At 57.1% G+C, this 27534-nt stretch overlaps 1 protein-coding gene across 5 annotated transcripts; it reads left to right on the forward strand.

The window, feature by feature from the left end:
• The first annotated feature begins 549 nt into the window (after positions 1–549).
• MXRA7 (matrix remodeling associated 7) lies at positions 550–27534 on the forward strand. Of its 5 annotated transcripts, none has more exons than XR_006608343.1 (5): positions 550–874; positions 15420–15492; positions 19618–19714; positions 22491–22584; positions 23766–25082. XR_006608343.1 is itself a non-coding variant. In XM_045085844.1 (5 exons), exons 1-4 carry the CDS (start codon positions 614–616, stop codon positions 20759–20761), a joined length of 465 nt encoding a protein of 154 aa, XP_044941779.1. In that variant the 5' UTR covers positions 550–613; the 3' UTR covers positions 20762–20808; positions 23766–25082. The 5 variants fall into 5 exon arrangements, 4 of the variants coding, with proteins under 4 accessions (XP_044941779.1, XP_044941781.1, XP_044941778.1 ...); XM_045085844.1 differs by lacking the exon at positions 22491–22584 and adding an exon at positions 20728–20808; XM_045085846.1 differs by lacking the exon at positions 23766–25082 and having other exon boundaries at positions 22491–23759.

Consider the following 27534-nt stretch of genomic DNA (forward strand, 5'->3'; position numbering starts at 1 on the left):
CTGGAGCTGAATTCCAGAAAGCGGCCTTTGGGGGGCAGCCACGTTACAGTGAGGCTTGCGTTGAAGGCTGCCGGGTGTTAGGGCCGGGCATTCCCCGCCAGGAGCTCGGGTGCTCCCGGAAGATGCTGCAGACGGGTCTGGAAGCGGCCCGGAGCGAGCCGGCTAACGTTTGCCTTTCGTCGCCTCACGGGCAGTCCAGTGCCACGGTTTAGGCGAGCCTTCCGGGCCGTGGGGGGCCTCGGCATCTCCCAGCCTGCGGTGCCGAAGTGCTGGACCTTCTGTACAGAGCGGAAATGATGCCGAAAATGACAGTAATCTAAGGGCGCCTGAGGAAAGAGCGTTTCGAGCTGGGTTTTCAAAACAAATCTTAAGCGCAAGCGTCAGGCCTGCCCGGTGCAGGGAGGGACTGGCCCGCCTCGGGAGTGCCGCCGCAGGGGTCAGGGTCCCCCAGCACCCGTGTCCTCCCCAGCCCAACCCCCACCCCCACCCCCGCAAAGGGGGGTCCGAGAAGGCGGGGCACGGGCAGGGGCTCCGCCCTGGGGCGGGGCGCGGGCGGGGCGCGGCGGGCTCCCTCGGGGTCCCCGCGGGCGGGCACTCGGGCGGCCGCGGCGCGATGGAGGCGCCCGCCGAGCTGCTGGCTGCGCTGCCCGTGCTGGCCACGGTGCTGGCGCTACTGCTCGCCTGGCTGCTGGTGCGGCGCGGGGCGGCCGCGAGCCCAGAGCCCGTGACCCCGGCCAAGGCCCCCGGGACCCCCGCACCTCCCTGCGCCCCAGAGCCGGCGGCCGCGCCGGAGGGCCCCGGGGAGCTCCAGGGGCCGGGGGAGCGAGAGGCGGCGCCGGCGGAGGCGGAGGAGCAGGCCGCCGAGGCCAAGCAGGTACGGACCCGGCCCTCCTCGGTGCCCCTCCCCACCTCGGGCCCCGCCTCCCCCTCCCCCCAGCTCAGGCGGGGCCGGGGACCGGGCTCCCTGCCTGGGGCCGACTGTTCCCCAGGAGCGCAGATCCCGCCGAGCAAACTCGCCGTGGCCCTCCCCCTCCCAAGTGCCTGCGAGCGCCGAGCCTATGGGAGTTGTGTAGTGTGTGGTGCGGGCGCTCCACTTCCCGGTCCCGGCTCCCTCCTTCCCAGGCTCGGGTCACACCCACCCCTCGCCCCGCACCCCTCCGGCCCGCGGGTTCCCGGATCCACGTGCATGTTCACGATCTGCGGTGATGAGAGTTGTCTCCATCATGAAGAAATGGTCATACTTAGGGGAAAAAATGCTGATTTTTCCTGTTAAACCAATGTGAAATCCAGACTCCAGAGCCATTGAGGTCTCGGGGTGGGAAGCCACAGGGCGGGGCCGAAAGAAGAGGCGTTGAACAAACGCAGTCATTGTATGGTGCTTGTCAAACTGCACACGTGCTGTGGCACCTCTGCCCCGGACTTGCAGATAAGCCAGGCCTGGGGGGAGTGGAGGAGAAGGTGAAAGCTCCGCTGAGCACCCCCGAACCGGCCCTCCTGCTTCTGCCCCCTCCCAGTCCCTGCGGTCGGTCCCTGAGCTCTGTCCTGACCTCAGGCCTTGCTTCCTTGCTTCGGAACAGCAGGAGAGATGTGCGCCCATCCCCCGGCCCCGTACACTTTTTCCAGTGCTGATCTTTACATTGAAGCCTACTTGGCCACCATGAGACACACTGCCAGGATTTCAGCGCCCTCGACCCCGGCAGGCTACCACTTGGGGCCCTGAGTCTGCTGGACCAGAATGCCTTGCTCTTACTCCCGAGCCCCTCTTCTGCAGGGGAGGACGGCTGGGACAGTAGAAACCACGAGCAGGCTGCTTGGGGGCCCTGTCAGTAGAGTATCTGCAGCGCCCTTTAGAATTTTGCTGGACACTGTGGTTTACAGGGGAACGAACCCTTGAGGGGAGAAGGCCATGAGGCTGGGCCAAGGCGTGGCTTCTCTTTGCCAAGTTAAGCGTGCAGGGACCCCTCTGAGCAGGCGCTTTGTTTGACAAGTGGGTGACTAATTGTGTCATGAGAGCCGATTCTCACGCCTGAGGAGGGCTGTCATATTCCTCCCTCCCCCGTCCCCCCGGGGGCCAAGGACAGAGACTCTGCTTAATGGAGGCCCAGCTGCCCTTGCGAACCTCCCCGGCCAGTGGCAGGTAGGGTTTGGGGGACCTGTGCTGGTGTGTTAGGTGGGGCTTCTGCCTGCGCTCCCAGCCTTCTAGGCCTAGGAGAGATGTGGGGGCCCTTCTCAGCCAGCCCCAGTTCTCAACCAGCCCTGCTCCCACGGTTTACACAGGGCCCTCGAAACCCCAGCAGCAAATTCTAGACAGAAGTTTGCAACGCCGCCCTTAGTGGCGCTCAGTCAGCGTCTCGATCCCCTGGACAACACACTTCTGAGAGAGCTTTGCACAAGGCCTGTGGGGTCCTCAGCAGTTCCAGAGCTGGTGAGCAGGACTCAGCGTCCCCAGTCAGGAGCAGCCAGAGGACAGTTTTCCTCATTAGGAAAATGCTTGTCCTGTGGGGGTGAGTGGGTGCTCAGAGGACAAAGCCCATCACAGGGGTTCCCACGTAGGGCAGCTGCCACATGACTCTGAGAGTTGAGGCTTGGGTCTCCCCTCCCTGTGCGACAGCCGGTCCTGAGATTATCCCAGCGTAAGCGTTACGTTTAAGTCCGTTTCCCTGCCCTTGTGGGTTCAGACCCTGCTGAGTTGCTGAGCTTCCCCCAACTCCAGCTAGCAAACGGCTGTGGCTGTGCCTCAGGCCTGGGGTCAGGTGCTGGGGGGGACACATACCACTGTCCCCCACTGCTCTGCCTTCCCGGTGGTGGGATTAGCCCTGCAAGAAGCCGCTAAGAAATTGTCTGTATATGGACGTGGGGTGGGTGGGGGCATTTTTTGAGATCTCATTATCATATTGCTGGGCCTGGAAAGCGGGTAGAAGGGCCCTGGGGAAATGAGGGGGTGTGGGAGGGAGTGGGGCGGCTGCAGAGCAGCCACCTTGCCTAACTAATGGCACTTCTTCTGATCCAATCATCTTTCTGCCCTGCCAGGCCCCGGAGGCCCAGGGCAGCTGCTGCCTCTGACTCACAAAGCTGATTATTGCAAAGGATCTGGGGCCCAGGGAAGCAGCCTTCCAGCACGGCTCTGGATCACCGGGGAAGCGGCCCTGGGTCATCGGGGAAGCGGCCCCGCTGTGCTGGGAAGCAAAGTAGCGTAATGGACTGAGGCACTGGGCAGCCACTGAAGAAATGGGGGGTGATCCGCCGGCAGGGACAGGCAGGCCAAGCAGAGGGCAGAGCAGTATTGTTAGAAGGTCTTTCTTGTTATGTCTCCTAGGGGTGAGTGTAGGGGTGGGCAGCTGAGGAAGCATGATAGGCACGCCCCTCCCTCACAAAGAATCATGACCAACAATGTCACGAATAAGAGCTGGTCCCTTTTAAGGCCAGGAAACTGTGCCTTTGGGTGCTGATGTGTAGGCTGCAATCTTAGGATAGCCGGGCTTCTTGCGAACTGGAGGTGTGGATTCCAGCAAGGCAATGTCAGAGGATTCCCAAACCATGGTCAAGGTGAAGGTCAAGGGTCACTCGAATAGTGCTAGATTTACATCCGTGCCAGAACTCAGACTTCTTGGCGCTCCGGGTCCTCGCTCTGCTCAGCAACGGAGTAGGGACGTCACCACACACAGAGGAGGCAGGGAAACTCATCTAGATTCAAGACTAAAGAGACAAGACAGACAAACGCCATGCCTGATCCTTGATTGGATTCTGGATTGGGGCTGTGGTGAGGAGCTATCAAGAACATCTTGCAGGTAGCTGGGAGGTATTTCAAAGGAATGACTTATGAGATCATTTTATTGTATCGATGCTCAATTTCATGCATGTGGTGCTGGTGTTGTGATTAGAAACATGTCCTTGTTCTTAGGAAGATGCATGCCTAGGAGGCCGGAGTGGCTCAGTCTGTTAAGCAAGCATCTGCCTGCGGCTCAGGTCACCATCGCGGGGCGCTGGGATTGAACCCCTTGTGGCCGAGCTCCCAGCTCCGTCTGCTTCTCCCCCTGCCACTGCCTGCTGCTCCCTCCGCTTAGGATCTCTCTCTCTCTGACAAATAAGTAAACAAATAAAATCTCTAAAATAAAATAAAATAGATTTTAAAAAGGAAGGTGCATGCCCAAACATTGAGGGACAACATGTCACGATTCTAACAGTGACACATCTATGCACGCACGAGAGACTGGAAAGATGGCAAAACGTTAAGAGCTGGTGAATTTAGGTGAAGGGTGTCCGAGTGTTCATTGTTTCATTCTTCTGATTTTTCTGTAAGTTGGAATTTCCCAAAACACACTGCTGGAGAGTACACTTATCTTGATGAGCCCTGAGAAATGTAGAGTTGTTGAATCATCATATTGTACACCTAAAACTTCTATAACACTGTATGTGAATTATACGTGAAAAAAAAAATACAGTGTTGGAAAAAAGAAACCAGTGGGGGAATTTCTCAGGAAAGGGCTTGACTTTTCAGACACTCTGGTGGTGGTGGTCTGATTGAGCCTCCTTTGGCTGCCCTCACTATGCAGCTGGACCCTGGACCTTTTCCCAGGACCCCAAGATCATGACCCGAGCCAAAGGCAGACGTTTAACCAACTGAGCCACCCAAGCGCCCCCGTAGTTCACCTTCTGAAGTTATCCTGCTGTTGGGTCCATGCTGTGTCCCTTACCCTCACCATCGTCATCACCGCAGGCGTGTCCCTGTGCCCCCCACCCCCTGCAGAGGCCACGGAACGGTTTAGGAGACGGTGAATCCACTCCCGCATCATCTGTCCCGACCTTCGTGGTGTCCACATGGCCCCGCTCTCTGTTCTCTTAACAAAAGCGCAGAAGCCAGCTAGTCGAGGGCCAAATAGATATCTGGCAGTTGTTCATATCACTTTGGAATCTTGTCTCAGTCAGCTCGGGCTGCTATAACAAAATACCACAGACTGGGAGACTTAAAAAGTACAGATTTATTTCTCGCAGCTCTGGAGGTTGGCAAGTCCAAGATCAAGTACCAGCCAATTCAGTTCCCAGTAAGAGCCTGTTTCCTGGCTCACAAGACAACCGCTTTCTGGCTGTGTAGGCACGTGGTGGAGAGAGAGCTCTCTGGTCTCTTCCTCTTCTTATAAGGACAATAATCCCTTCCTGGGGACCTCACTCTTAGGACCTCATGCACCCTAGTTACCAACAAAGGCCCCGCCTCCAAATACCATCCCACTGGGGCTTAGGGCTTCAACATAGGAATTTGGGGAGGATATAGACACTCAATCTGTAGTAGGTCTAGTGATTTGCTGGGAAGGAAACTGGAAATACTCCAAATGTCCATTAATTAGGACGTTGAGTTAATTAGCAAGTTGGTAGAAATAAGTAAGGAAAAGTGCAGAACATAAAACAGTGTGTTCACAGTAATTACAGTCATAAACATCCCCGGACAGAGGACGATGCCCAGAGCTGCGAACAAGAGTTCAGTGTTTGGAAGCGCAAGAGGGTGCTTTATGCGAAGTCGTTCTGGCTCGTAATTTTTTTTTTTTCATGTGAGAAAGATGTCCAGGGACTTTCCTAATGGCTCAATTTTGTTCTTTCTTCCAGAGATAGTCTTGTTTGCACACAGAAAATGTAGCCGTCGGTTAGAATTTTCTAGAAGTAGTGAAGCTGCCTAGCTTCAGAGGGAGGGTTAGAAGGGAAACGTGGAGAGTGCGCCCTTTCAGACAGTCTGTCTGTAGCCCTGTTCTTTCCTGGATGGTCGGCCTCAGCCGCCGAGTGGGAGGGCTGAGAGGGCCCGAGACCAGCGGTAGCTGTGCTTCCTGAGCAATGTCCGATCCCTGGCGGCTCAGGCATTTCTGCAACAACCTGAGTCCGACCACGCTCGCTTGGCCGCCGTTAGGGACAGTGCACAAAGCAGGACTTTGCTGGGGTTCAGAAGCCTCCTCCTGGAAGGGGTGCTCTATGTGGACAGAGTAGTTTGCTGCTCGGTCCGAGCCACGAAGGAGGTCTGGGATGCTGTCTTCCTGCCCTCCAGCGTGGGAGGAAGAAGGATCGGTCACGTCCTCCTGGCCATGGGGGCTAAGGAACAACAGATGAGATTAACGGGTCCAGCGGAAACCCGGTGTGAGAAGTCACGGTACCCGTTCACCTAATATTTTTACCTCTGAAGGACTTGGGAGAAGAACCTCTGGGCCTCAGTTTCCTCAAGTAGAAGGGGTTGGACTCAAACCATCTCTGATTTGTCCTAGAGCTCTTAGCAGTCATGGGCTTTCCCATTACCACTCCTGTTTCGTGGCCTCTGTGTGTCTGGCAGGGGAGAGAGTGTGTGTGTGTGCGCACCTGTTTCCAGTATTTGCAAGGAAGAACTCCTTGCGTTCATTGTTAACTCTGGCCAACCTGACCTTCACTGGAGACAACCCTGGGCATGTTCTCAGCAAGAAGCTAGCTCTGTGACCTTGGTATTACTCATGTGTCTCCTGGCCGGAGGCTGATGTACTAACGGCTCAGATTCTGAGATCAATCCCGAGACAAGCAAATCCCTTCAGCGCAGTGGTGTCCTATGAAGATTAGTAAACCCAGCTCCAGGGTCAAATCATTCTTATCTTTATTCTTCCTGAAGTCTCACCAGTTCCTGTGCCCCTGGTTGAGGCTACCTTAGAGACTTTAAACCCTGGGCACCCGTCTTCTACTAAGATCCTTAAAGTTGGGGTGCCTGGGTGGCTCAGTGGGTTAAGCCTCTGCCTTCGGCTCAGGTCATGATCTCGGGGTCCTGGGATTGAGCCCCACATCGGGCTCTCTGCTCAGCGAGGAGCCTGCTTCCCCCCACCCCCTGCCTGCCTTTTGGCCTACTTTTGGTTTCTATCCCTCTCTTTGTCAAATAAATAAGTAAAGTCTTTTAAAAAAAAAAAAAAAAGGATCCTTAAAGTTGGTCCTGGTCAAAGTTCTTCAGCCTGGTTGGTCCCCAGCACAGCAGTTTCCTTTCCCTTCACCCCTCTTGTTCTGGTCTTGTCAGTCCACGGGCTCTTCTCCCTGTGCTCAGGCATCTCCGTTTATCCCCCGCCCCCCATGAAACCGTAGGCACAAAAATTCCACCTAATTCTTGCTGAGAAGGGGAGAAGGTATGTTTCTGCCCCTGGGTGGTTTTGTTTTTTGTTTTTTTGTGAAGCTTTCGATGCCCTCCAAATCCTCTTTTGTAGGAACAATGCCAAAAACCGTTAATCTGATAGGATTGGATCTGGCATGCTTGGCCATGGGAGCAAGAGAGCGTGTGTAGGGCTGGTGAATGTGCCCTCAATGGGGATAGGAGGTCGGAGTCCAGGATGGCCTTTTTAGTCTGGCTGGTTGAACTTGGCCCTGCAGCCCCACTCTTCCCTGCCCCCCGCACGTTGTGTGCTAGGCACAGGCTACACCCCATCCCCCAGCTCTGCCTCAGGAGTCAGCCTCTTCCCCAGAATTCCCCAGTATTCTTCCTTTGTTCTTTGCCCGTGCTGGAAGAGCTCCTGCCCGTATCAAGTGGACGGCTCATTTCTAGACCTGTCTTCTAGAACGCGCTGGCCACTGTCATCCTCCTGATCAGTGGCTGATGATGCCCAGGCTCTCCTTGAGCTTGACCTCACATGGCTGGCTGCCGGTGGTTGTCCAGTGAGCCCCTGAGGTCCCCTGAGACCATCATATCTGTTAAGGGTTCTTGACTTCTGCCCACCATGCATGCCCTTGGCTCTGCCCTGCCCACACCGTTCTTCACCATCTGCTTGGAGTTCCTCCGTGGCCCCCCCAAAGCTGCTTAGGCCGAAAGCCCACACAACATCCTTGTTTTCTTATTTTCTGGCCCAAAGTCCCTCCATCGGCGAGTCCCGTCACCTCCGTCTGCAGGCACCATCTTTATCACATGGAATCCGCATCCACGGTTCCTGCTCCATGCCCTGCGATGGCTCCCGTCACATGCAGAATAAGTTCCAAACTCTGAGTGTGGCCCCGGCGGCCAGCCCTGCCTCCAGTCCCCGTTGTCCTGTGCCCCCTCCGTCACTGATCAGGCTCTCAGACTCCCCAGGCCTGCACCTCAGCTGGAGCCCAGGGTTAGCTCTTCGCTCTGCCTGGCAGCCCCTTCCTGGCCTAGACTTCCACACGACTTTTCCTTCACCTTGCGAGCCTCTGTGTCCCTGAGCAGCTTCCAAACAAGAAGTGCGCCGACCCCTGCTCCAGCACGCCACCCTCTCTCTAGCTCTCTTCACAGCACTGAGGTCACCTTTTATGTTTGTCTCCATTGTCCGCTGCAGCAGGATGTCGGCTCTGGAGAACAGGTCTGCCATGTTCACGGCCACAGCCCCAGCTGCATTAGCAGGCTCAGCACACAGCAGGCTCAGCACACAGCAGGCTCAGCACACAGCAGAGCCCAGCCCCTGCTGGCGAGTGCATCAGCTGCGAGGACAGCAAAGAGAAGGAACAAGGCAGATGCTGCCTCCTCGTAGCACACCCTGGGCAGCAGGCCGAGGCCATTTCTCTTCACGCCCCAGGCCTCGTGCGTCTTGTCTGCACGCACTGGAGCTGTGTGTCGCGCCCCAGAGCGGCAGACTGCTCTGTAAGGTGGTGAGCTCCCCGAGGCTAGAAGTGTTCAAACAGAGACTGGATAACTGGCAATGCGTCAAAGGTTTTATCAGCTAGGGTTTTGTCTTGGGTCAAAGCCACATTAGATCAGTGGTTTTCTCATATTTTTAAAAGCACGAGATACCTTTCTTCTTCTTCAATCTTAGGTGGAAATCCAGGGCATAAAGCAAAAGCAGAACTGCCCTGTGTGTGTGTGTGTGTGTGCGCGTGCCAGGCCGAGGGTCTTGGCCCTTCTCTTCCCGCCTCCCTCCGTACAGCAGTTCCCTTCCATTCCACCCCCAGTGGAGCTGCCGAGGCAGCTTTTTAGCCTGCCGAGGCCAGGATAAAAACTGAACTCAAAACCATCCTTGCCGGGTCCTGTGGCCTCAGAGGAGCCTGTGCAGACAGAGGAAGGAGGAGCACCCAGAGGTGAATAGGGGAAGGCAGACCGTGTGCCCAAGGTGACCCCAAGTTTCCACCCACCACCCCACCCCCAACCGTGGATAGCACTTCCCAGTAGGCACTGGGGACTAAACTTCCTGAGGCAGGAGAACCTCAGAGCGGGGGATTATTTGAATTGAGCATGGCAATGGTCATTTTAGGGTTTTAGTAGGAAAAAAAGTCATAAAGCTGGCATTCGAAGATGTTCTCAGAGCCAGCGAGTTGGAGGAGAGTGAGGTCAAGGACATGGTGCCCTGTCGGGCCCTGAGGGACTGGCAGGAGCGTGGAGCGTGGGGGCAGTTGAGAAGTCCAAGTGGAGAAGAAGCAGCAGGCGTGGATCACCATTCCCAGGCCGTGACCAAGTGTCAACGATGCTGTGGCCACTGAGAAAGTCTGAGGAGTTGAGAGGGGCCACTTTAGGAGAAGAAGACATCAGTTCCTTGTCTTGGCGGGGGTGGGGGGTACCTTATCCAGCTGCAAATACGGATGTAGAGGGCTGGCCCACACGTCCTTGGCCTGGAGCTGTCACTTAGGCGCCAGTGGCTGAGCTGCTGAGACACACGGGTGGAGAGAGCCCGCCATGACCTCTGCTGGCCCGCCCTCCCCATCCAGCGCGGGCGGTGTGGGAGCTGGCACCAGCTCTGTGCCCTCTGCTCGCCCGCGGCGGCTGCCCTCTGAATGCAGAAGATGAACAGCCCGATTGCCTAATGGAATCTGTCTGGAAGGGGGGAGAGCGCCGTCAGACCCGCTGGGCCTGCGGTGGGAGCCAGGAGGGAGCCCCGTACCCGCACCCCGCCGCGGGCCCTGCAGTGGAGGGGCCTGACCCAGGCTGCGGAGGAGTGCACGGGCCCCTGAGAGCTCCCTGCTCTCTCTGCTGGCTGCGGCAGGGGAGCGAGGGACAGGCATCCCGTGCAAGTGGCCCCGCGGTCCTCTCATTTCATCCTGGATTAACCGGGTTGGGGGGGGGTGCCTGTATCCACAGCCCGAATCAGCTCTGGTGCCCAGTTCCAGGATCCCAGCGAGTCCTGAGTGCGAGACCCCAGGGCAGAAACATCTTCTCGGGCAGACACAAAGATGTCTGTTTCTCTCTCTCTGTCTGCCTCTTCCCCACCCCGGTCTCCGTCCCTCTCTCTGTCTCTCTGTCCCCCTCCTCTGCTTCAGCGCTGTGTTCCGGATCACGGGAGCAGCCATATGGCAATGTGCAGCTGCAGGTTCGCGCTGGCTCCGAGAAGCCTCCCTCCTTGGCCTCTGGGAGCCCCTGGCCCCCGTGCTTGGCCTCTCCCCGCCGAGCCATCCCCCCCACTGGGGGAAACGGCTGAATTGGAGACGTGTCCCGGGACATGTGAAGTCAAACTGTGGGCTCTGGTCAGTGAGATGAGGCGTTGGGTCCCAGCCCAAGACTGCCTTGGGGACCAGCCGGGATGAGACCGGCTGTCACTCCCAGAGGGCGTCGCCAATTCACGGTTTTCTCAAAACCGACGCACTTTCATTAGAGCTTGGTGTGTCGGTTTGCTAGGGCTGCCGGAACAACGAACCACACACTGGGCGGCTCGGAACACAGACATTTCTTTTCTCCAGAACTACAAGGTCCCGATGTGGGCAGGGCCGCTCTCCCCCGAAGCCTCTGTCCCTGGCACGCAGGTGCCGACTTCTCGCCGTGTCAAGGGGTCTTTCCATGAGCACACACACCCCTGGTGTCTCTCGCCTGGGTCCTTTCTTACAGATTTCCTCTTAAAAGGACACCAGTGAGATGGAGTTGGGACCTCCCCCGCTTACCCACGCCATCAGCCTCATTTTAACCGAATTCCTTCATCAAAGGCGCGCTCTCCAAACGTAGGCACAGTCTGAGATACTCGCAGGTTGGAGCTCAACCTGTGAGTGTGGGGAGGGACCCAGTTCAGCCCACAGCACAGGGTACTCTGCAGCACGCTCAGGACCGAGGGCACTGACCAGAAATCCACAGTGATCGAGTGTGGGGAAGCAAGCCAAGGGTGGGTGGGATTCAGACCTCGAGAGCCCCAGGGGCTCGCCTTCAGCCAGGCCAGCCAGTCCTTCGCTGATTCACTCAATAAACACTGAGCTGGAGGCCAGAGTCCCTTCACCTCCCAGTTGAGGCCTGACGTCTCTCGCCCGCGCTTTGATCCCCCTTCGTGGACTTCCTCCTGCCTCCCACCCTGCCCTCACCACGCCATTCCCCTTTCTGCTCCCACAAGGCTGGTCTCCTCCCATTTCTCCCCATTTTAAAGCTGCCGGCAGCCCCCCCCCAGGTGCCTTGTCCCTTGTAACATCTCCCTCCTCCGAGCCCTGCTTCCCAGCCCCCCGCAGTCCCCCGCAACCACACCAAACTCCAGCAAGTCACTGCGGAAGCCGCGAGGCTCCCTGCCCAGTGTCCCTTCTGCAGCCTCGCTTTTCCCTTCAGGCTCCCCGAGCTGCCCTCGGGGCCCCTCTCTTGTGTTGCTTAGACACACAGTGTGTTCCAGAAAACACATCTTCAGAACTGCCCGTGCTAGAGCAGAATGGAAGGCGGGACGTGTGGCAGGAGGGAAGGGCAGAGGTGCAGCCTTGCTGACGACCGGGTTGCCCCGCACCGCCCTCCTTCATGGTCATGAACACTGGTCACCGTCTGGAGGCAGAGCCCTGGAGGGAGGCCGATGGGCCGCACGTCCAGAAGCGCGACCATCTTTGTCCCAAGCGCGCTGGGTACCAGACTCGCCCACCCTATGACCGGTATCAGCACTTCCGTTTTGCTGTCGGGTACACATTTTTTATAAAATAAGGGCAAAATGCAATAAACAGTGTTTTGTTTAATCATGGACTCCGCTCCATTATGGTGATGTCATCTTAAAGTTCACCAAGTAACCCGGACAAGCCTGCGGTGCCCAGGGCCCAGCCCTCAGCCGCTGCGCTCTCCCGCAAGGACTTGACCTGTTCTGGCCTTGCAAAGCAGGCTGTGAGCAGTCTGTTGGGGGAGGGGGTCTGGCCGCCCTGAGGTAGCTGGTGCCCAGCGGGCCCACGGGCTTCAAGGGGCATCTTCCGAAGGAAGGGGTTTTCTGCACAGACAGAAACCAGTACATGGCCAACCCCACACTGCTTTCCAAACTTCATGAAGTCTCCAGTAAAAAATCTATTTTAAATTACATCCCTGTATATAAAGACACAGCGCACCAGAAACTTTATAAAACAGTATCTCCGTCTGCCACACACATTGCGCTATTTATCTGTCATTTAATTCCGGGATACAGGGGTACCCCCAAAGTCTTCATGCAGTTTTAGTTTTTAATAACTTGAGGAGTGTAAATGCTACAAAGTTACAGCACACATCCGTTGAATATTTACTTATTTAAATTCCTCTTATACTTAGCTTCCTGACATTTGAATGCCAAGTTTTTCATTTTAATCTTCGTGCGCGCCCGAAGCACTGGTGGAGGAGGCCTTTCCCACGGGCACCTTGGGGAGCTGGTCAGCCTCCCTTGAAGTCACGTCCAGGTCGTCAGGTGTGTGTCAGATTGTCGTAAGATCGAAAGGCTGGAATCACAAAAGCGATTCCTCAGTCGCCGAACCTCGGGCCGTGACTATTTTTTTTGAATTTTGTGAAAATCAGCTGGAGCCATATCTAGCCCCGGACTGTGGTAATTACACGAATTTGAATGAGCGATAGCAATATATTTAAAATGAAAATAACCTCTCCAATGTCATCTTCTGGTATGTTTGTAGCTTCTGAAATTCTTAAAGCTGAAAACCACACTAAGATGTGGGTTGCACATTTAAAAAAATATATATCAGAAGCTGGGTTCCTGGGGGGCTCAGTCGATGAAGCATCCGCCTTCAGCTCAGGTCATGGTCCCGGGGTCCTGGGATGGAGTCCTGCGCGTCAGGCTCCCTGCTCAGTGCGGAGCCTGCTTCTCCCTCTGCCTCTGCCTGCCGCTCTGCCTGCTTGTGCTCTCTCTCTCTCTGTCAAAACAAATAAATAAAATAAAATGTATCCATCAGTAGCGACCTCTGAATTGCTTTCCTAACCTGCCAACCTGCCAACGGGATCACAGCCACAGTTTAAGCAACAGCACACTTGACAAGTCAAGTGCAAGATTGAAATATAGACCAGCGTCTCCCCAGGAGAGTGTTGGCAGGTCTGCTTTCACCGTGTCCCTTTGGGGTGGTGGGGTTGGCCTCGGCTCTTGACGTTCTCACCTTGGATGGCAGTCACTGTGTAGCTGTCTTCCCACCTGCATCATGACATCCTTATGGAAGGGACTGCGTTTATTTCTCTTTTATCTCGGTGTCCCGCACACGTAATGGGAGAATCCACCTCCTCTCTTTATTAGCCCTGAATGGGTTAATGGCTGTTTGTCTCTTTTTTTTTCCTTTTCTGTTCCTTAAAAAAAAGAAATTAGATTTCATAGTCCAGCAGATTTCAAGTTCAGCTTGTGTAGTATTTTTAAAACATGTTAAAAATATGGGTGGCTCAGTGGGTTAAAGCCTCTGCTTTCGGCTCGGGTCATGATCTCAGGGTCCTGGGATCGAGCCCCACATCAGGCTCTCTGCTCCTCAGGGAGCCTGCTTCCTCCTCTCTCTCTACCTGCCTCTCTGCCTACTTGTGATTCTGTCAAATAAATAAAATAAAATCTTTAAAGAAAAAAAAACATGTTAGGAGTAATTAATGCATATTCGTGCATATTATTAGGAAATCCAAATATACAGAAATGTATCAGATGAACAGAGAAGGGCCGCCCCTCCCCCCTAGGTAGCCCCACCCCAAGGTGGCTCCACCCCCAATGGTAGCTCCGCCTCCCAAAGGTAGTGACTGCTAACAGTGCCTTGCCATCCTTCCAGAAAAACTTTCGTTAGCATTTAGGAGCATGTGTGTGCACTTCCATTTTTGTATTTACACCAAGAAGACTGTCCCCCTCACACCGTGCTGCTTCTTGCTTTTCCTCTTGGTAATTTACCTGATGCTTTTCTCACATCGGTTTGTACCGCCGCCTCCTTTTAAAGCACAGGGCTGCATGGCACAGGCACACTGTGATATATTCAGCCTGGTAATGTCGTGGTGAACACGTTAACCAAATATATTTACTGGTAAGACATTTCACTCTAAGGATGAACATTTCCTTGTTTCCAGTTTGCTGTGTTTTCTACTGCACACAATTAGAGCCCTTGTATAAAAACATGGACAGGTGGTTTCCCAGTCCAGAGCAGATACCCAGAAGTGAGTTTGCCGGGTCAAAGGGGTGTCTCCTTTTCCTGCCTCCCCCGGAGAGGCCTGACCCCCTCCCCGCAGCCACAAAGACGCTTTGCTGTGCAAAATCCGGGGGGGCATCACGGCGGCCCTCGTGGCAGCGTGGCTCTCCCATCTCACTGGTGCTGAGTTTGCTGGACACTGTTGCCAAGTACAAGTCCTGCTCCTGCCTCCTGCCCCGCTCCTCCCGGCTGCATTTTGTGGGGTCCAGAGAGCGAGAAAGTCCCAGAAAACTCAAGGCCTTTCAGGGTTTGCTACTTGTGACTGGCTGCTTCGCTCACTGTTTTGTGAGCGAGCCTGCTGCGGGCCACTCCAGGCTCCTGCTCTGGGAGCCGAGTCCCAAAGGCCCAGGCGTGCTGCTGTCTCCACCGGCTGTGGGCGGCTCCCTCCTGTGTGTGCTTCCCTCGCTGAACCTGCGGGTCTGTCCGTGTTTGCCCGCCCGCTTCCCATCACGGTTCCCTGGGCCGCGCGGACCCTAAATTCCCTATAGCTGGAGAATCCGTGCGTCCCTGTCCCGCCGCGCCCCCCCAGCATTCCTGCAGGTTGAAGTCACTCCTTCCTCCCAAGAAGGCCATCTTGGGACACTCCTTCCAGCCATCTGTTTATTGAGTCCTTTCGTGGGAGAGCGCCGGCCCTGAAGGAGGTGGAGCTCCAGTTTGGGGAAGATGGATGCTGAGCCTCTTAGGGGTACAAACGAGGTGCCAGGAGGCAGAGACGGAGTCTGCGCCCACGAGCGCCGCTCCCCTGTGATGGCCCAGCCTGGCCCCGGGCTGCAGATGGCCCGCCAGCCTTCCTCTGGTGCCTTTTGTTCTCACTGGCGCAGGGTCGGGGGCGGAGCGTGGGTGGGAGTCCCATCCCATGACCTGGACGGCCTCCAGACGCTTTGACAGGCACCCACGCAGAAAGGGCAGAGGGACTGAGGTTCAATGGTCAAAAGCGTAGCTCCTCCACCCACAGCCTCCCCGTCGTCATCTTGGCCACTCGGGGGGTGTTTACACAGAGATCGTGCGGATTCCACTGGTTCCTCTCCCCAAGGGTGACCGTTGCCACCCCCAACCCCGGTCAGGTGGCTTTCACCAAGGAATCAGGCACCTGCAGGACGCATCAGAGGGACCGTCTCCTGCTCCTCCGGGTGCCCGGGGCTGACTCTCTCCTTGCCTTGCAGGAGGAAGAGGAACCAGAGCAGGAGGAGGATGGCGGGGACAGCCCACCCCAAGCAGGGCCTGAGGAAGAAGAGGGTGAGTGGGACCCGGCCTGCAGGGCGTACCCACCCCCCACCCCGGCCCGGTCACCTTTCCTCTTTCTGTCCCCACCTTCCTGTCTCTGAACTGTGAGCTGTCTCAGGCTCTGGAAGGCCCATCTCGCCAGTAAACCAAGCACCCTGACCCTGCCCTGCCCCCCAGCGCCCGTCCCATCATTGCTCGAGCACTTCAGACGACAGACGTCTCCCCTTCCATCTGATGGAGGCGAAAGCCACTCACAGGGCCGCTGCCCACGCGTTCTGCCCCGTGACAAGCTGACTGGCAGGACCTCCCCACCATCAGACACCCGCCCGCCAGGAGAAGGGAGCGGGAGTGACCGGGAGCATTTAAAACACTGGCCAGATTCAAACCTGACTGGGTGGACGGCGGTGGGCTTGCCCTGGGCACCCCCGGGGGCCAGTCCCCCGGACAGACAGAGACACAACCACACATGGTCTGGGTCTCTGCTGGGCCGTCGTGTTTTGTTTCTTTAAAAACACACAAACGAACAATGAACAGAACCAACATGTCAACATTTGTTAAGTCTGGGGGACTTATTACTTGGCCTTTTGTGTACGTTTGTTTCTTTTTTCTTTTTTATTTGACAGAGAGAGACAGTGAGAGAGGGAACACACGCAGGGGAAAAAAAAGGGGGGGAAGCAGGCTTCCCGCAGAGCAGGGAGCCCCATGCGGGGCTTGATCCCAGCATCCGGGGATCATGACCACAGCTGAAGGCAGATGCTTAACAACTGAGCCACCCAGGCACCCCTTTTCTTTCTTTTTTTTCCTTTTCCTTTTATTTATTATTATTATTATTATTATTATTATTTATTTTTATTTTTTGTGTTTGAAATATTCATCATTTTTTTAAAAAGTGAGACTGTTGCTGTGACTTTCACTGCTGGCAGGGGCAGTGGAAAGAGAGGGTTGCAGGAATGCCCTGACCACGGCTGGCGTGGGCGTGTGGCCCGCAGCAGGGCAGTGCTGGGGGCCCCACAGCTCCCCCCTGAGGCCCCATGGGGCTGCGGCTTGTCAGTACTGCCTCAGAGGAGAACGGAAGGGCAGGCAGCTGCGCAGGCCGGTGGTGAGGGAGCCTGCTCTCCTGCTCTCCCCAGAGCTTTTGGTTCTCCTCCATCATCTGTAGGTTAGAGATGCGTGGGACTGTGGCCCTGGCGTCTGTCCCTGTCTGGGTGGCCGCAGGCACCTGCAGGGATGCCAAAAGTCGGCATCCTGTTAGTGACTTGGGGACACCAACAGGGACCAGAGCCAAGGCTGCCAGATGCCCCAGGCTAGAACGAGGGGAGGCTCACCAGCCTCACACCCAGCCCTGTGCCTCGTCAGGAGCCCTCCCCCTTCTCTGACTGCTGCCCCCAGGAGACCCCCCATCCCCCAGTGTCTTCCTGGCAGCTCTGACAAGGCGAGGGAGGGGCGGGAGGCGAGGTTTATGGCCGCAGCTGTCAGAGGAAAAGAGGACCAGCCCCCAGCCCCTCTGCAGTGAGCCGCTCAGCTCTCAGGCTAATTGATTAGTGCCGCTCAGAGGCCCTCCCTAAGCGACCTGGTGATTCACAGAAAGCTGCAGGAGGAAGTCCTGCTCCCAGGGGGCCCTCCCATCGAAACCTCTGGGCCAGCAAAATTGGATGTGACTGTTATCCCTGGGTCCACCACATACGATGTGATTAAGTGAAAGCCTTTTCTAGTTGTTTGTTCTGCCTGAGCCCGAAAACAGGAGACTAATCAGACCTGCCCCATAAATGGAAACCTTGAGTCGTACCCAGCTGGCAGAATTTTTTATGTTTTATGTTTCTAAAACATAGCAACACAATGACCTTGATGTTGAAGCTAATTGGTTTTCTTTCTCTGTTGCCTCTTTCTGAGATCCGGAATCTAGGGTCGGCTGTGAGCTCATTCTGAGACGGCAGCCTCTGTGGGATTACGCCCCTCAGGCAGGCTTTCGGGGGCTTTCCTGATCCTCAAGGACTCAGGCCCCTCAGACAGCAGCTCTGACTCACTCAGCAAAGTGCCCAGATCCCCAGATGCAGACAGCCCATACCGGTGCTGCTGGAAGCTCCCGGTTCTATGGACCCACAAGGAATGGAACTTTCCAGCCTTTACTTGTCAACCTGAGCAGAGCTCAGCCTGGAGGAAGAGCCGGCCAGCGGGGGGCTGGGGTCCCCAGTGGGGAGGGATGGGGAGAGAGTCCTCTGTTTCTGGGCCAGGCCCCTAATCCACCCAGAGGAAGAACCAAGCCCCTCCCCCAATGATGTCCTGGCCCCTCCCCTCCATGATGTCCTGCCCTGCCCACCCCCCCATGTCCTGGCCCCTCTCTCTGCCACCCAGTGCCATCGGCCTCCTTGCTTTGCTAGATCTGTCTCCCCAGACACCGCAGGCTTCAACTCATGGCACCCCCTCAACTACCTTCCATAAAACCTTTCCTGATGCCACCCCCGCCCCCAGAGAATCTTCCAGGCAGCCCCCTCCCTCCCACACCATGTCGTTTCTGCAGAGCACTCACGACCGACTTCCAACTGTATCTGACTTCTCTTTACTTGCTGTACGTTTTATTTGCTGCGAGCACAGCGCTCACTAAATATTTGCAGAAAGAACAAAGAGCAAAGGAATCCTTGTGCAAATGCAGTAACTTCTTCCCAAGGCAAGGCTTCAGCCTTGCTCTCTGGGCAGTTGGCCGGGATGAAGGGGCCGTGAGAGAGGACGGTGGAGCCGGCCAGCCTTCTCCTCCGCGAGGGTTTGGAGAGAACACGGTCCCCACCACGTAACATTTGGGTTCGGAATTTGCATCCAGAACCTTCCTCCCTCAGCCCAGAGAGCAGCTGAATCCGACGGGCCCAGGCATCCCCACCCCCACCCCCGTCAGCCTGCCTGATCAAGCCGGACAGCCGCCAGCAGGAGGCCAGGGTGAGATTTGAGATTTTCCAGCACTGGAGATTCCTGGCACTGGAGTGACAGAGCGGTAAACTCTCCAGAACAGAACTGAAAAGGTCTGCGCCTGCACGGGAGGGCGATTTGCTGGCCTCCGCATTTCCCATGCTCCTTTCTTTACACCTTCATGGGAATTAGACAAGACAGGTCATTCTGTGAGGGGCGGCTGGGGCTGTGTGCCCTACACCTGCCGGGCCTCGCTTCCAAGGGGCTGTCTCCTCCCTGATGCTCAGCCCAGGGCGATGCTCTGGGGGCACTTTCCTCTTCTGTCCTGCAGCCCGCGCCCGTGTGCCCAGCACTTGCCCTTGCTCCCTGTCTCACGGTCCTGCCTCCCTCTGCCCAGACCTCTGATGTGCCCTCATCAGGCCTCGAGATGGTTTGTTTGTTCTAAGGCAGCTAGGAGTCTGCCCTCAGGGGCTGGCAGATCCTAGCACACCCACCCAAAACCAGTTTTGATGCCCGAATTCAAGACGGTGTGGAAATGCCACAACACTCTCAGGTCCTACCGTGGGCTGGATGCGTTGTTCCAGATTTCTAATCACTGGCGGGCAGCCCCAGGCCCTGGAGCTGGAGGACCCCAGCAGGAGGCTTGGGAGTCCCTGTGCTGTCTGTCCCAGGCACCCTCCTGCTGGAGGAGAGGCAGGGAGCCCAGCACCCTGGCCCAGCCTGCTCCCTCTGGTGTGAGTCGCCCAGCAGTAGTGGGGGGGCCTCAAAGACGAGGGTGGACCATCCTCGCAGGCAGCAGCTCGGCGGGAGCCTTCGCTGGAGAGGGACAGCCAGACAGACCTGTGGACAGCTCAGGACGGTGTGTGGGAAAGGAGCCATCATTGGGAGGACGGAGCTGTGCTGTTTAAGGAGGGGGACTGGTTTCTCCCCAGCTGTTACAATTTTGTCTCCGGATCCCCATTTGGAGTTTCTCAGTGGCCGTGGGATTTCACAGAAAGGCTGTGGGAGGAAGCCCTGTCAGGCGAGAAGAAAAGTTGCCACCGCCCTCTCTGAGGCCTGGCAGCACCTGTGCGGGCACTGGGGTGGACGGGGCCGGGGCGGGGGGGAGGGCGGTGAGACCCCCTCTGGGCGAGATGGCCCTTTTGAAACTAACAAAAGGGGAAGGGGACCCTGAGTCTGGGGGAAGCCGCCTAGCACTCAGACCCTCCCGCTGCCTCTGACGCCATCTCCTCTCTGCAGGGGGAGAGGTCTTCTCCTTTAAATACAGCCCTGGGAAGCTGCGGGGAAACCAGTACAAGAAGATGATGACCAAAGAGGAGCTGGAGGAGGAGCAGAGGTAGGGCCGCCGAGCACTTTCCTCTTCGGTCACGGTCACGGTCACGCGGTGCAGGGGGAGAGCTGAGGGGGCGAGCCTGCAGCAAGCCGCTGCCCCAGCCGCTGCCATGCCCCCACTTTTGGTTTAGGGGTTCTTTCCTGTCCTGGCTGTCCTCAGATAGTCCCCTTGGGGTGCTCCGGGGGTGGGGGGAGGAGGGGAGGGCGGCTGAGCCCCTCTTCCGCCCGCCTCTCTCCCACTCAGAAGGGAAAATCGAGAGGCCGAGCGGCCGGCCCTTCCCTCCCAGGGCGAGTTCCTGACAAAACCCATCGATCACTTGAGACCGGGCGATTCTTCCCGCTCATCCACTTGGCAGCCCCCCTCCCCCTCCCTCCCACCCCTCCTGCCCAGCGTCTGAGGTCCGTCTGCATCTGTTCTGCTCCACGGGGCTCCCACACAATGGCAGCTGCCTAGCTTCTCAGTTTTAGAACTGGGGCCCCTCCGCCCCCGCCGGACACCCACTGCGCACCCGCGGGCCTCCCTCCATCCCGCCAGGGTGCTAAGGAACGCTCTGGAAGCAGCAGGACAGCTGGGGAGAGAAGCAGTGCTCAGACCCCCAGCCCAGCTGTCTCCTGCACGCTGCCAGCCGGCCTGGGGCCTGGTGCGCTTCGGTTCAAGCGGGAATCGAAACAGGAACCCAGGCTGGGCTGCCAGGGTCACAGGCGGCAGGAGGGCGTATTCGAATGCAGAACTCCAACAGCCGTTCATTGCGGCTGGCCACGGCACTCGGGGTCCCTCCAAGGTCAGAAGCCGTTCTGCCCACGAGAATCCCCATTCCCCTGTGCCAGCTGTCCCCAGCTCTTCCAAACCCGGCCTGGAAGGCTCTTCCCCTGGAGCAGAGGGGTGGTGGCGGCGTAGGCCCAGCCTGAGGAAGACCCGGAGCAGGAAAGGTGGCCTCCCGCGGATCCACGCCCCTCCCCTAGGTGCTGGTGACGCTGCTTCTGGGTGTGACCCGCTTTGCTGCCTTTATATTTCAGGATTGAGCTGACCTCTGACCTCACTTCCCTGTAGCAAGTTCCTTAGGTCCTGAGCCACACATATTCTTGCAAATCCTTTTGGTAAGGAGACTGAGGCCCTAGACCAGTGATGCTTCCCTCCCCCTGTCTGTTAACGTGTCCCCAACATGACTGACCGAGTCTAAACCTCCCCTCCTCCGCCACCTTCATTAACCAGTTGGTACATTCCGGGCACCAGCACGGGGTGGGGCGCCCTGTGACCCAGCCCCTGCTCCCAGGGCTGCAGGGTTCTGGGAGCCCAGGGGACCTAAGTCCCCCGTGGGCCTCGAGGACCCGCTGGTGGGGAGCTAGCGCCCCCTTGTGAGGCTGGGGCCGAACTGTCGTCCCCCTCGGGAACCTCTGGGTGTCGCCCTGCCGCTCTGTCCTGCCATAAGAAGAAAGACAAAAAAACAAAAAAGAACCCTGTGCTCCTGAGTGGTGGGACAGGCAGGTTTTCCGGGGCAGAGGAAGGGGTGGCCGGGTGCAGTCCTGGTCGGTAAGCTCAGTGTGACCGCAGCACGGCCACTCTTTCCGTTTCCTGTGGTCTGTGCAGGCTTCCACGCCCCTGTGGCCAGGGCGAGTCGTTGCAACAGAGACCACGTGAGCCACAGGGCCCAGAAGAGTCAGTATCGGGCCCTTTACAGGAAACGTGTGTGGCCCCTGGATTAAGAATAGGGAGGGCGGGGTGCACTTGAGGTCCCGCAGAGGTCCCCGTGGACGGAGCTGTGGCCGGGACAGGCCTGATTCCCAGGGCTCGGGCAGGTGCTCCCTGTGGCTGTGAGGAGCCACTGAAACAGGAAGGACAGGGAACGGATGCCAGGCCTTAGGCTGCGGGGTCGGATGCCGCCGACCCTGAGCTCTGAGCCAGGACTGCGGGAAGAGGGAGGGAAAGTCTGTCCTCTGTTGTGTTTAGACAGCAGACTCCATCAGCCACGGGGCTCTTTCCTGAGGGGTCCTGTGGGGAGGGCTTCTCACGCACCGATTGACATTTGGCTATTCCGTGAGGTGGAGACTGTGCCCCGGGGCTTCTCTCGGGGTGAAGGAGGCTGTGGCCCAAGTGGAGGAGGGGCCGGTGCACGCCATGGCCCTTAAACACAGTCCTCGCTCCGTGTGGTGCCATCCTCACCGGGTGCAGCTGGAGTTCATGTCCATCCTCATGCCTGCCCTTCCCAGCATGCTCCCCGCGGCTGTTGGACGCATCTGCCTGTGCCGCCTGCCTGCCTGCCTGCCGCCTCCTGCCCCTGCACGCGGCCAGCCCACGTGGCACTGCATGGGGCTGCTTGACCACACCTCTCCTGCAGCCGCTTCCGTCCCTCTTGTGGTGATGCTTGGGGTTGCAGAGGCTGGCGCCTGGGCTCCTTGTCTCCACTGACAGCACGCTCGTTCCCGTGTGGCCCGGGAGCGCCGGCGGCGGGTGCAAGTGCGTTCTGGTCCCAGCTGTGGGTAGGACACCGCCCTGGAATTCCAGTGTGGAAACAATCCGTCTGTTACCGTCCAACACTGAAACCACAGGCCAGCGAAGTGTGCTCTCTTCTTTGCCTGTCAGATTCTTTCCGACCAAACGCTGCCTGTTTCTAATTCCTCTCCTGGCATTCTGGGTCCCAGCTGAGTTGCAAGTAAATGCCGCAAATCCCTGACTTTAAAAACTTCTCAACTCAGCCAACAGAGCAGCAGTAGGCTGAGCCCGGGGACTCAGTGGTCACGTGATCCCGCATCCCCTAAAGCCTCACTTCATAAATTTTCAGGGCATAGCACTTAGGAAGCGGGACTAAAATCAAGACCCCAGATCGTTCCTCTGCGTGTTTAAATGGACATTCCCATCCTTGGACTCGCTCGCAGGTCAGCTTCCTTCTGCCCGAGGGGCTGAACACGGTCGGGTTTGCGAATCCAGAGCCTGTCGCCGCCCAGGGAAGAGCGTGTTCTGTCCCCTCCTTCGGGGCTTCTCCTGGGGCTCAGGGCCCCCTTCGCCTTGCCATGCCTGGCTGGCGGGGGTGTGCGTTCCCACCGCAGTCTCTCTGGGAGGGGCCACATCCAGCTTCCGAGCGTGGACGGGACAGTGGGCTTGCCGGCTGCTGACGGCTCCTCCGGCTCTCAGAGCTTGGGAAGCTAGTGAGCTTGGCAGGAAAAAGAAGAAGCTCCCCTGCCCACTCCTGTGCTTGTACGCCATCTGTTCTCCCCACCTTCTGGTCCAGAGGAAAGTGTAGACCAGGAAGGCTCTGATACGCAGGAACCTGGGACCCCAGCTCCCACTCCCATTCTGAAGGTCCTCAGAATGTCCTGACCTTTCTGGAGGGGGACATGACTGTGGTGGAGGTGTTTTGAACTGCATCACAGGCAGGGGGTGGGGAAGAGGCAGGGGGGGGGGGGAACCCAGGCTGTGGGATATCCTGGCCTCTGCAACCTGCTGAGTCGGCCAAGGCTTGGCCAGTGTTAAGGTCTAGAAACACGCGAGACTCTGACCTCCAGGAGAGGGCGCCAGAGGAACAAAATCGGATCCCCTGCCATCCCTTGATGAGTCCGTGTGCTGCTGGGTGTCATTTAGAAAAGGTGGACGTCCATCCTAGGGTGTCAGTTTCCCCAGCGGGGACAAAACCCTGCTGGCAGGAATAGGGAGTAGTCAAACTTGACAGGATGGGCCCAGTAAAGCACAGAGCCAGAAATCAGAAGCGCCCAGTGTCTGACCTGGAGTCTGCCCTGCCCACCAGCCCAGAGAAAGGGCCTGTCCTGCCCAGAGACAGCAACCGCCTGACCTAACTCAACAGTAGTTCATGGACTCCAGACTCAGAATGGGGTGTGGCAGGCTGCTGAGGTCCTGTGCTGAGTCAGGCCAGCTCTGGGGAACAGAGTGTCCTACTGCAGGTGACAAGAAGCCAACTGCCCCGTGACCGAGAAACCAGTGTCCAGCATCTGCAATCCCAAACATCCTCCTCCTCATCCGTGTGTCCCGTGTCCTCCCCCACAATACTTGTTAGATGGAAGAAGTAAAATAAATGATCTTTTCTCCCTATTTCTCTTTACAGAACCGAAGAATAATGAAGTTATCCTTAGCCTCCTGCTAAAGGCTTTTCCTTTTGGCATCTAAAAAGCTTGAGAGTTAAAATGGAAATCCCCAGAGCAGAGCCGTACAGGCTCTGGCCGGCCTAAATCCGCGGGGACCCAGACCCTCCATCAGGACCTGCCCCTCGGCGGGGAAGGTGCTGGGAGTACCTTGCCCCCCGCCCCACCCCGGGTAGAGGTGTTCCTCCCAGTTGGTGTGGATTGCTTGGTTAAGCCAGGGTTTTGTAGACTTTGGTCTTTCCTAACGCGGAACCCCGCTCTCCACTGACCCTTCACATCTGTGATGTCCCTTGTCACCTTGTCATTGCAAAACCATTGTAGCTGCATTCCGGTGCCTCCCCTACCGTCTACTGGCCTTCTCCTTCACTGGAGCCAAAACGAGAAAGACTCAGGCATCCCAGACAGCCGAGGCCAAGCTCCTGCGCTCTTGGCCGGCTCTGGGGTGGCTGACTGTCCTCTCCCTGGGGGCTCACTTCCCTCTTTCTGGCTGGCCGGCTCGGTGGCAGGGGGCGAGGGATGCCATGTTGATGGTCCCAGAGCAGGGAACCAGGGCCGGCCCCATATCTCTGTTGCCCTTAGTCTCTGCAATCCGGCCGTCTTGGAGCTCAGAAGCCTTTTCCCTGACGCTCTTACCAGCTCAGCCAAATCTCCACCTTCGGCAGAAGCAGGAGGAAGAGTGCGCCTGAAGTAGATTTCTGGACGATGCCGTTCCCTAGAACGTGTCCTAGACAGATCAGAATTTCACCAGATAGTGAGATCAGTCCCAGATCCGTTTCTTGGAGTTTTATACTGGACAGTATTTATACTATATGAGACTAATCGGCAGTTTTTAGATGTGTTGGTTAAAACTTTTTTTTTTTTTTTTTTTTTTAAAGCAGTAAGTTTATAGAGAACTTTTTTGCCATTTAATGGAAGGCCAGGATGCCGACCTCTGGGGCAATGTTACATTCCCAGTGACCTCTTCCTCTGGGCCTAAAAGCTTGGGTTTTAGGAGCGGAGAGCAGACCAGGCAATAGTGGGTAAGCCACGCTAAGCCGTGTGACGAGGAGATGTACGCTTGGTGGCACACATGTCCCCACACAGCAGTAAGAACGGCCCTGCCCAGGCTGGGATCTTACGGATCCAGTAAGTAGGTGACTCCCTCCAGGTTAGTTATCTAACTAGTTAGTTGTCTGGACTCTTCCTGCCAGGGCCTTGTAGGCACCAGGCCTCACATACTCCTGATGGCTTGGATCTGTGCATTCGGCCTTTGTTCAGCCCAATAAACTTGGAGTAGATGATCTCGGTTACTGTGTGTTTTTTCAGTTTTGCTTTGTTTAAAAAAAAATAATCTCCTTTTGAACCCATTAAAATTTGAGCTCTCTCTCACTTTGAATGCCTCTTGCTCTCTAGCCTAGTCCAAGCCATAGATCCACTCCTGTTAAAAGTGCCCAAACACCACAACCACCAAAAATATCTGGGAATCTGTGGTCGCCCGGGATGGGGAGATGCTGATTTCATCCAAGGAGCTCAACACACACGCTTTCAGTTCTCAGTGCTGTCTTCGGACGGTGGGGTACCAAACACCTATGGCAGGCTCCTTCTCCTCCAGATGGGAAAACAGACTGTAGAAAGCACATTCGCGGGGTGACAAAGAGAGGCTCGGGTTTGGGACTTCAATGTTTGAGTTTCTAGATGCTGCTGTAGCCAGAAAACCAACTTCTGGATGGGAGACATGGGGTTCCCACAGAAGGAAATCTATTGAGACGCACGTGTAAGACCAGATGCTCAGACCCCAGTCCGGCCCCAGGCAGCCTTCTGGGTGCTGGGTGGCCGGAGGTTGTGCCAGAGCCCAGCCACGTGGGACCTGCCCGTGTCTGTGGCATTGCCAGCTGCAGGGAGAGGCTGAGAGGGCCCAGGAGCAGGGTGTGGTGGCCCCAGAGATAACGCAGAAGACAGACTCCAGCCGTGCAAACAGCCGGCACGGGGACGGGAACCTGCTCTCTGAGGAAGTCTTGCCCCACCCTTTCCAAATGTTTGCCCTCCTGGGAGTTGCCCTGTGCCAGTCAGATGGTGTGGCGGAGCCTCACAAAGACAGCAGCTGGTCAGTCCCAGCGGCCCAGCCTGTGCGGGCCGGTCTATGGCAGGAGAGGCAGGGCCCCCGCTGGCCATAAGGTATCTGCGCAAATCAGGGAAAGGAAAAGGTGCTGAGCCCCTTCCCCTACTGAGTCCCCTGCTGAGACCCCATGCCAGCTCTGAGTCAGCCCCCATGGGCCCCTCCACGTGCGCCCCCTCCGTCTCGGTCGGCCATGGTCTTTGTCCTCATCCCTCTAAACTGAGGCTGTCGCTAACCTGTTTCTTCGGGGGCTCGCTCTCCGGCCACCTAACAGAACGGGCCTCTCCTCGTTACCTCCCCCGACGTGCGAGGTCAATGCTCAAAGGGGTCCCAAGGGGAAACAGGGGCACCGGAACCCACACAGTCACTCGCGTCCCCAGACCTGCAGTGAACACCCAAGACCTAGAGCCGGCTTTTAGAACCTTCCAGCTGAGGCCGTTGAGCTTTGAGTGCGTTTTGGTGCGGTTTGATTCTCTTCTTGTCCTGGAAAGCAGACTCAGCAGTAGCGGATAGAGCAGGGCCCCCAGCGCCCCTGCCACCCTGGGCTCGGAGCACCTTTCTCCTCTCTCTCTGTCCTCTCTTCCCCACAGAGTGCAGAAGGAGCAGCTGGCAGCCATCTTCAAGCTCATGCAGGACAACAAGGAGACATTCGGGGAGATGTCCGCTGGCGATGTGCAGGAGCAGCTCCGGCTCTACGACATGTAGATGGCCTTCGTCCGGCGAGGTCCGGGCCCTCCCATGCAGACGTCCACAGGCTCCTTCCCTCCCCCAGACATAGCTGTAGAGGTGGATGGCACTGATGGTGCAGTTCCCACAGCTTAGTCCTCCTTTTATAGGAATCAGGATCACGGTCATCAGGGTTAGACGCATTTGCTAAGAGAATGCTCCCCGCAGTTCCGGAGGCTTCCAGAAAGCCTTCTGAGGCAGAATGAGGGGGCAGCGTTGTTAGGCTGGACACCCAGGCAGCAGGACCTGTTACCCATCTTCTGCACGGCGCCCCCGAATCCTTTCCACACCAGGTGCGGGCAGGTGGGGGGGAGGGGCACTGTGCCCAGGGATGCCAGCTGCTGCCTGTCCCAGGCTCGGAGCGTGCTTTTAGCAAAAACCCTAACTCAACCCCTCAACACCCACCTTCCGTGCTGGAACTGATCAGTGCCCTCAGAGCTGGGACCCGCGAAGAGCCCCTCCCATTTAAGCATGACACGGACTTCCCACTTAAGGAAGGGAGGCTCGTTTGAGTGTTTATAACACACCCAGCACTGTGCCCCTGCTAGAGAGAGACATCAAAGATGCAACATGGTGCCCGCCTATAAGGGAGATGAAGGTCTTCGGGAGAAGACAGCCATGTGTGCAGGGAAAGGGCCTTTCCACAGACAGCACGCCGGAAAACCCCAAAATGGCCTGATGGGGACGGTGTCTGGGACAGCTCGGGGACTCCGTAGGCTCCTGGGGTCCGCCAACGTGGGACGGGGGGAGACAGCGGTTCCTCCGTGCTGCACAGGCCGTTTCTGTTCCATTAGCACGAAAGCTCACAGCAAACGGAATTCGGGAGGGTCTGGTGAGGAGAGAACCTGCGAAATTCTTATAAATATTTTGTATTTGCTGGAATAAAGCTAACTCAGTACAGTGAACTCAAA

The sequence above is a fragment of the Mustela putorius genome, unplaced genomic scaffold (assembly GCF_011764305.1).
Source record: "Mustela putorius furo isolate JIRA1106 unplaced genomic scaffold, ASM1176430v1.1 tig00000873_pilon_pilon_pilon, whole genome shotgun sequence".
In the NCBI taxonomy this organism is placed as follows: Eukaryota; Metazoa; Chordata; class Mammalia; order Carnivora; family Mustelidae; genus Mustela; species Mustela putorius.

Excerpts from the sequence above, each read along its gene's own strand:
- MXRA7 (XM_045085843.1), top strand. The coding sequence starts at position 614 with ATGGAGGCGCCCGCCGAGCTGCTGGCTGCGCTGCCCGTGCTGGCCACG. Across the intron at positions 875-15,419 it reads AGGCCGCCGAGGCCAAGCAG|GAGGAAGAGGAACCAGAGCA; the intron begins GTACGGACCCGG and ends CTTGCCTTGCAG. Across the intron at positions 19,715-26,487 it reads GAGCTGGAGGAGGAGCAGAG|AGTGCAGAAGGAGCAGCTGG; the intron begins GTAGGGCCGCCG and ends TCTTCCCCACAG.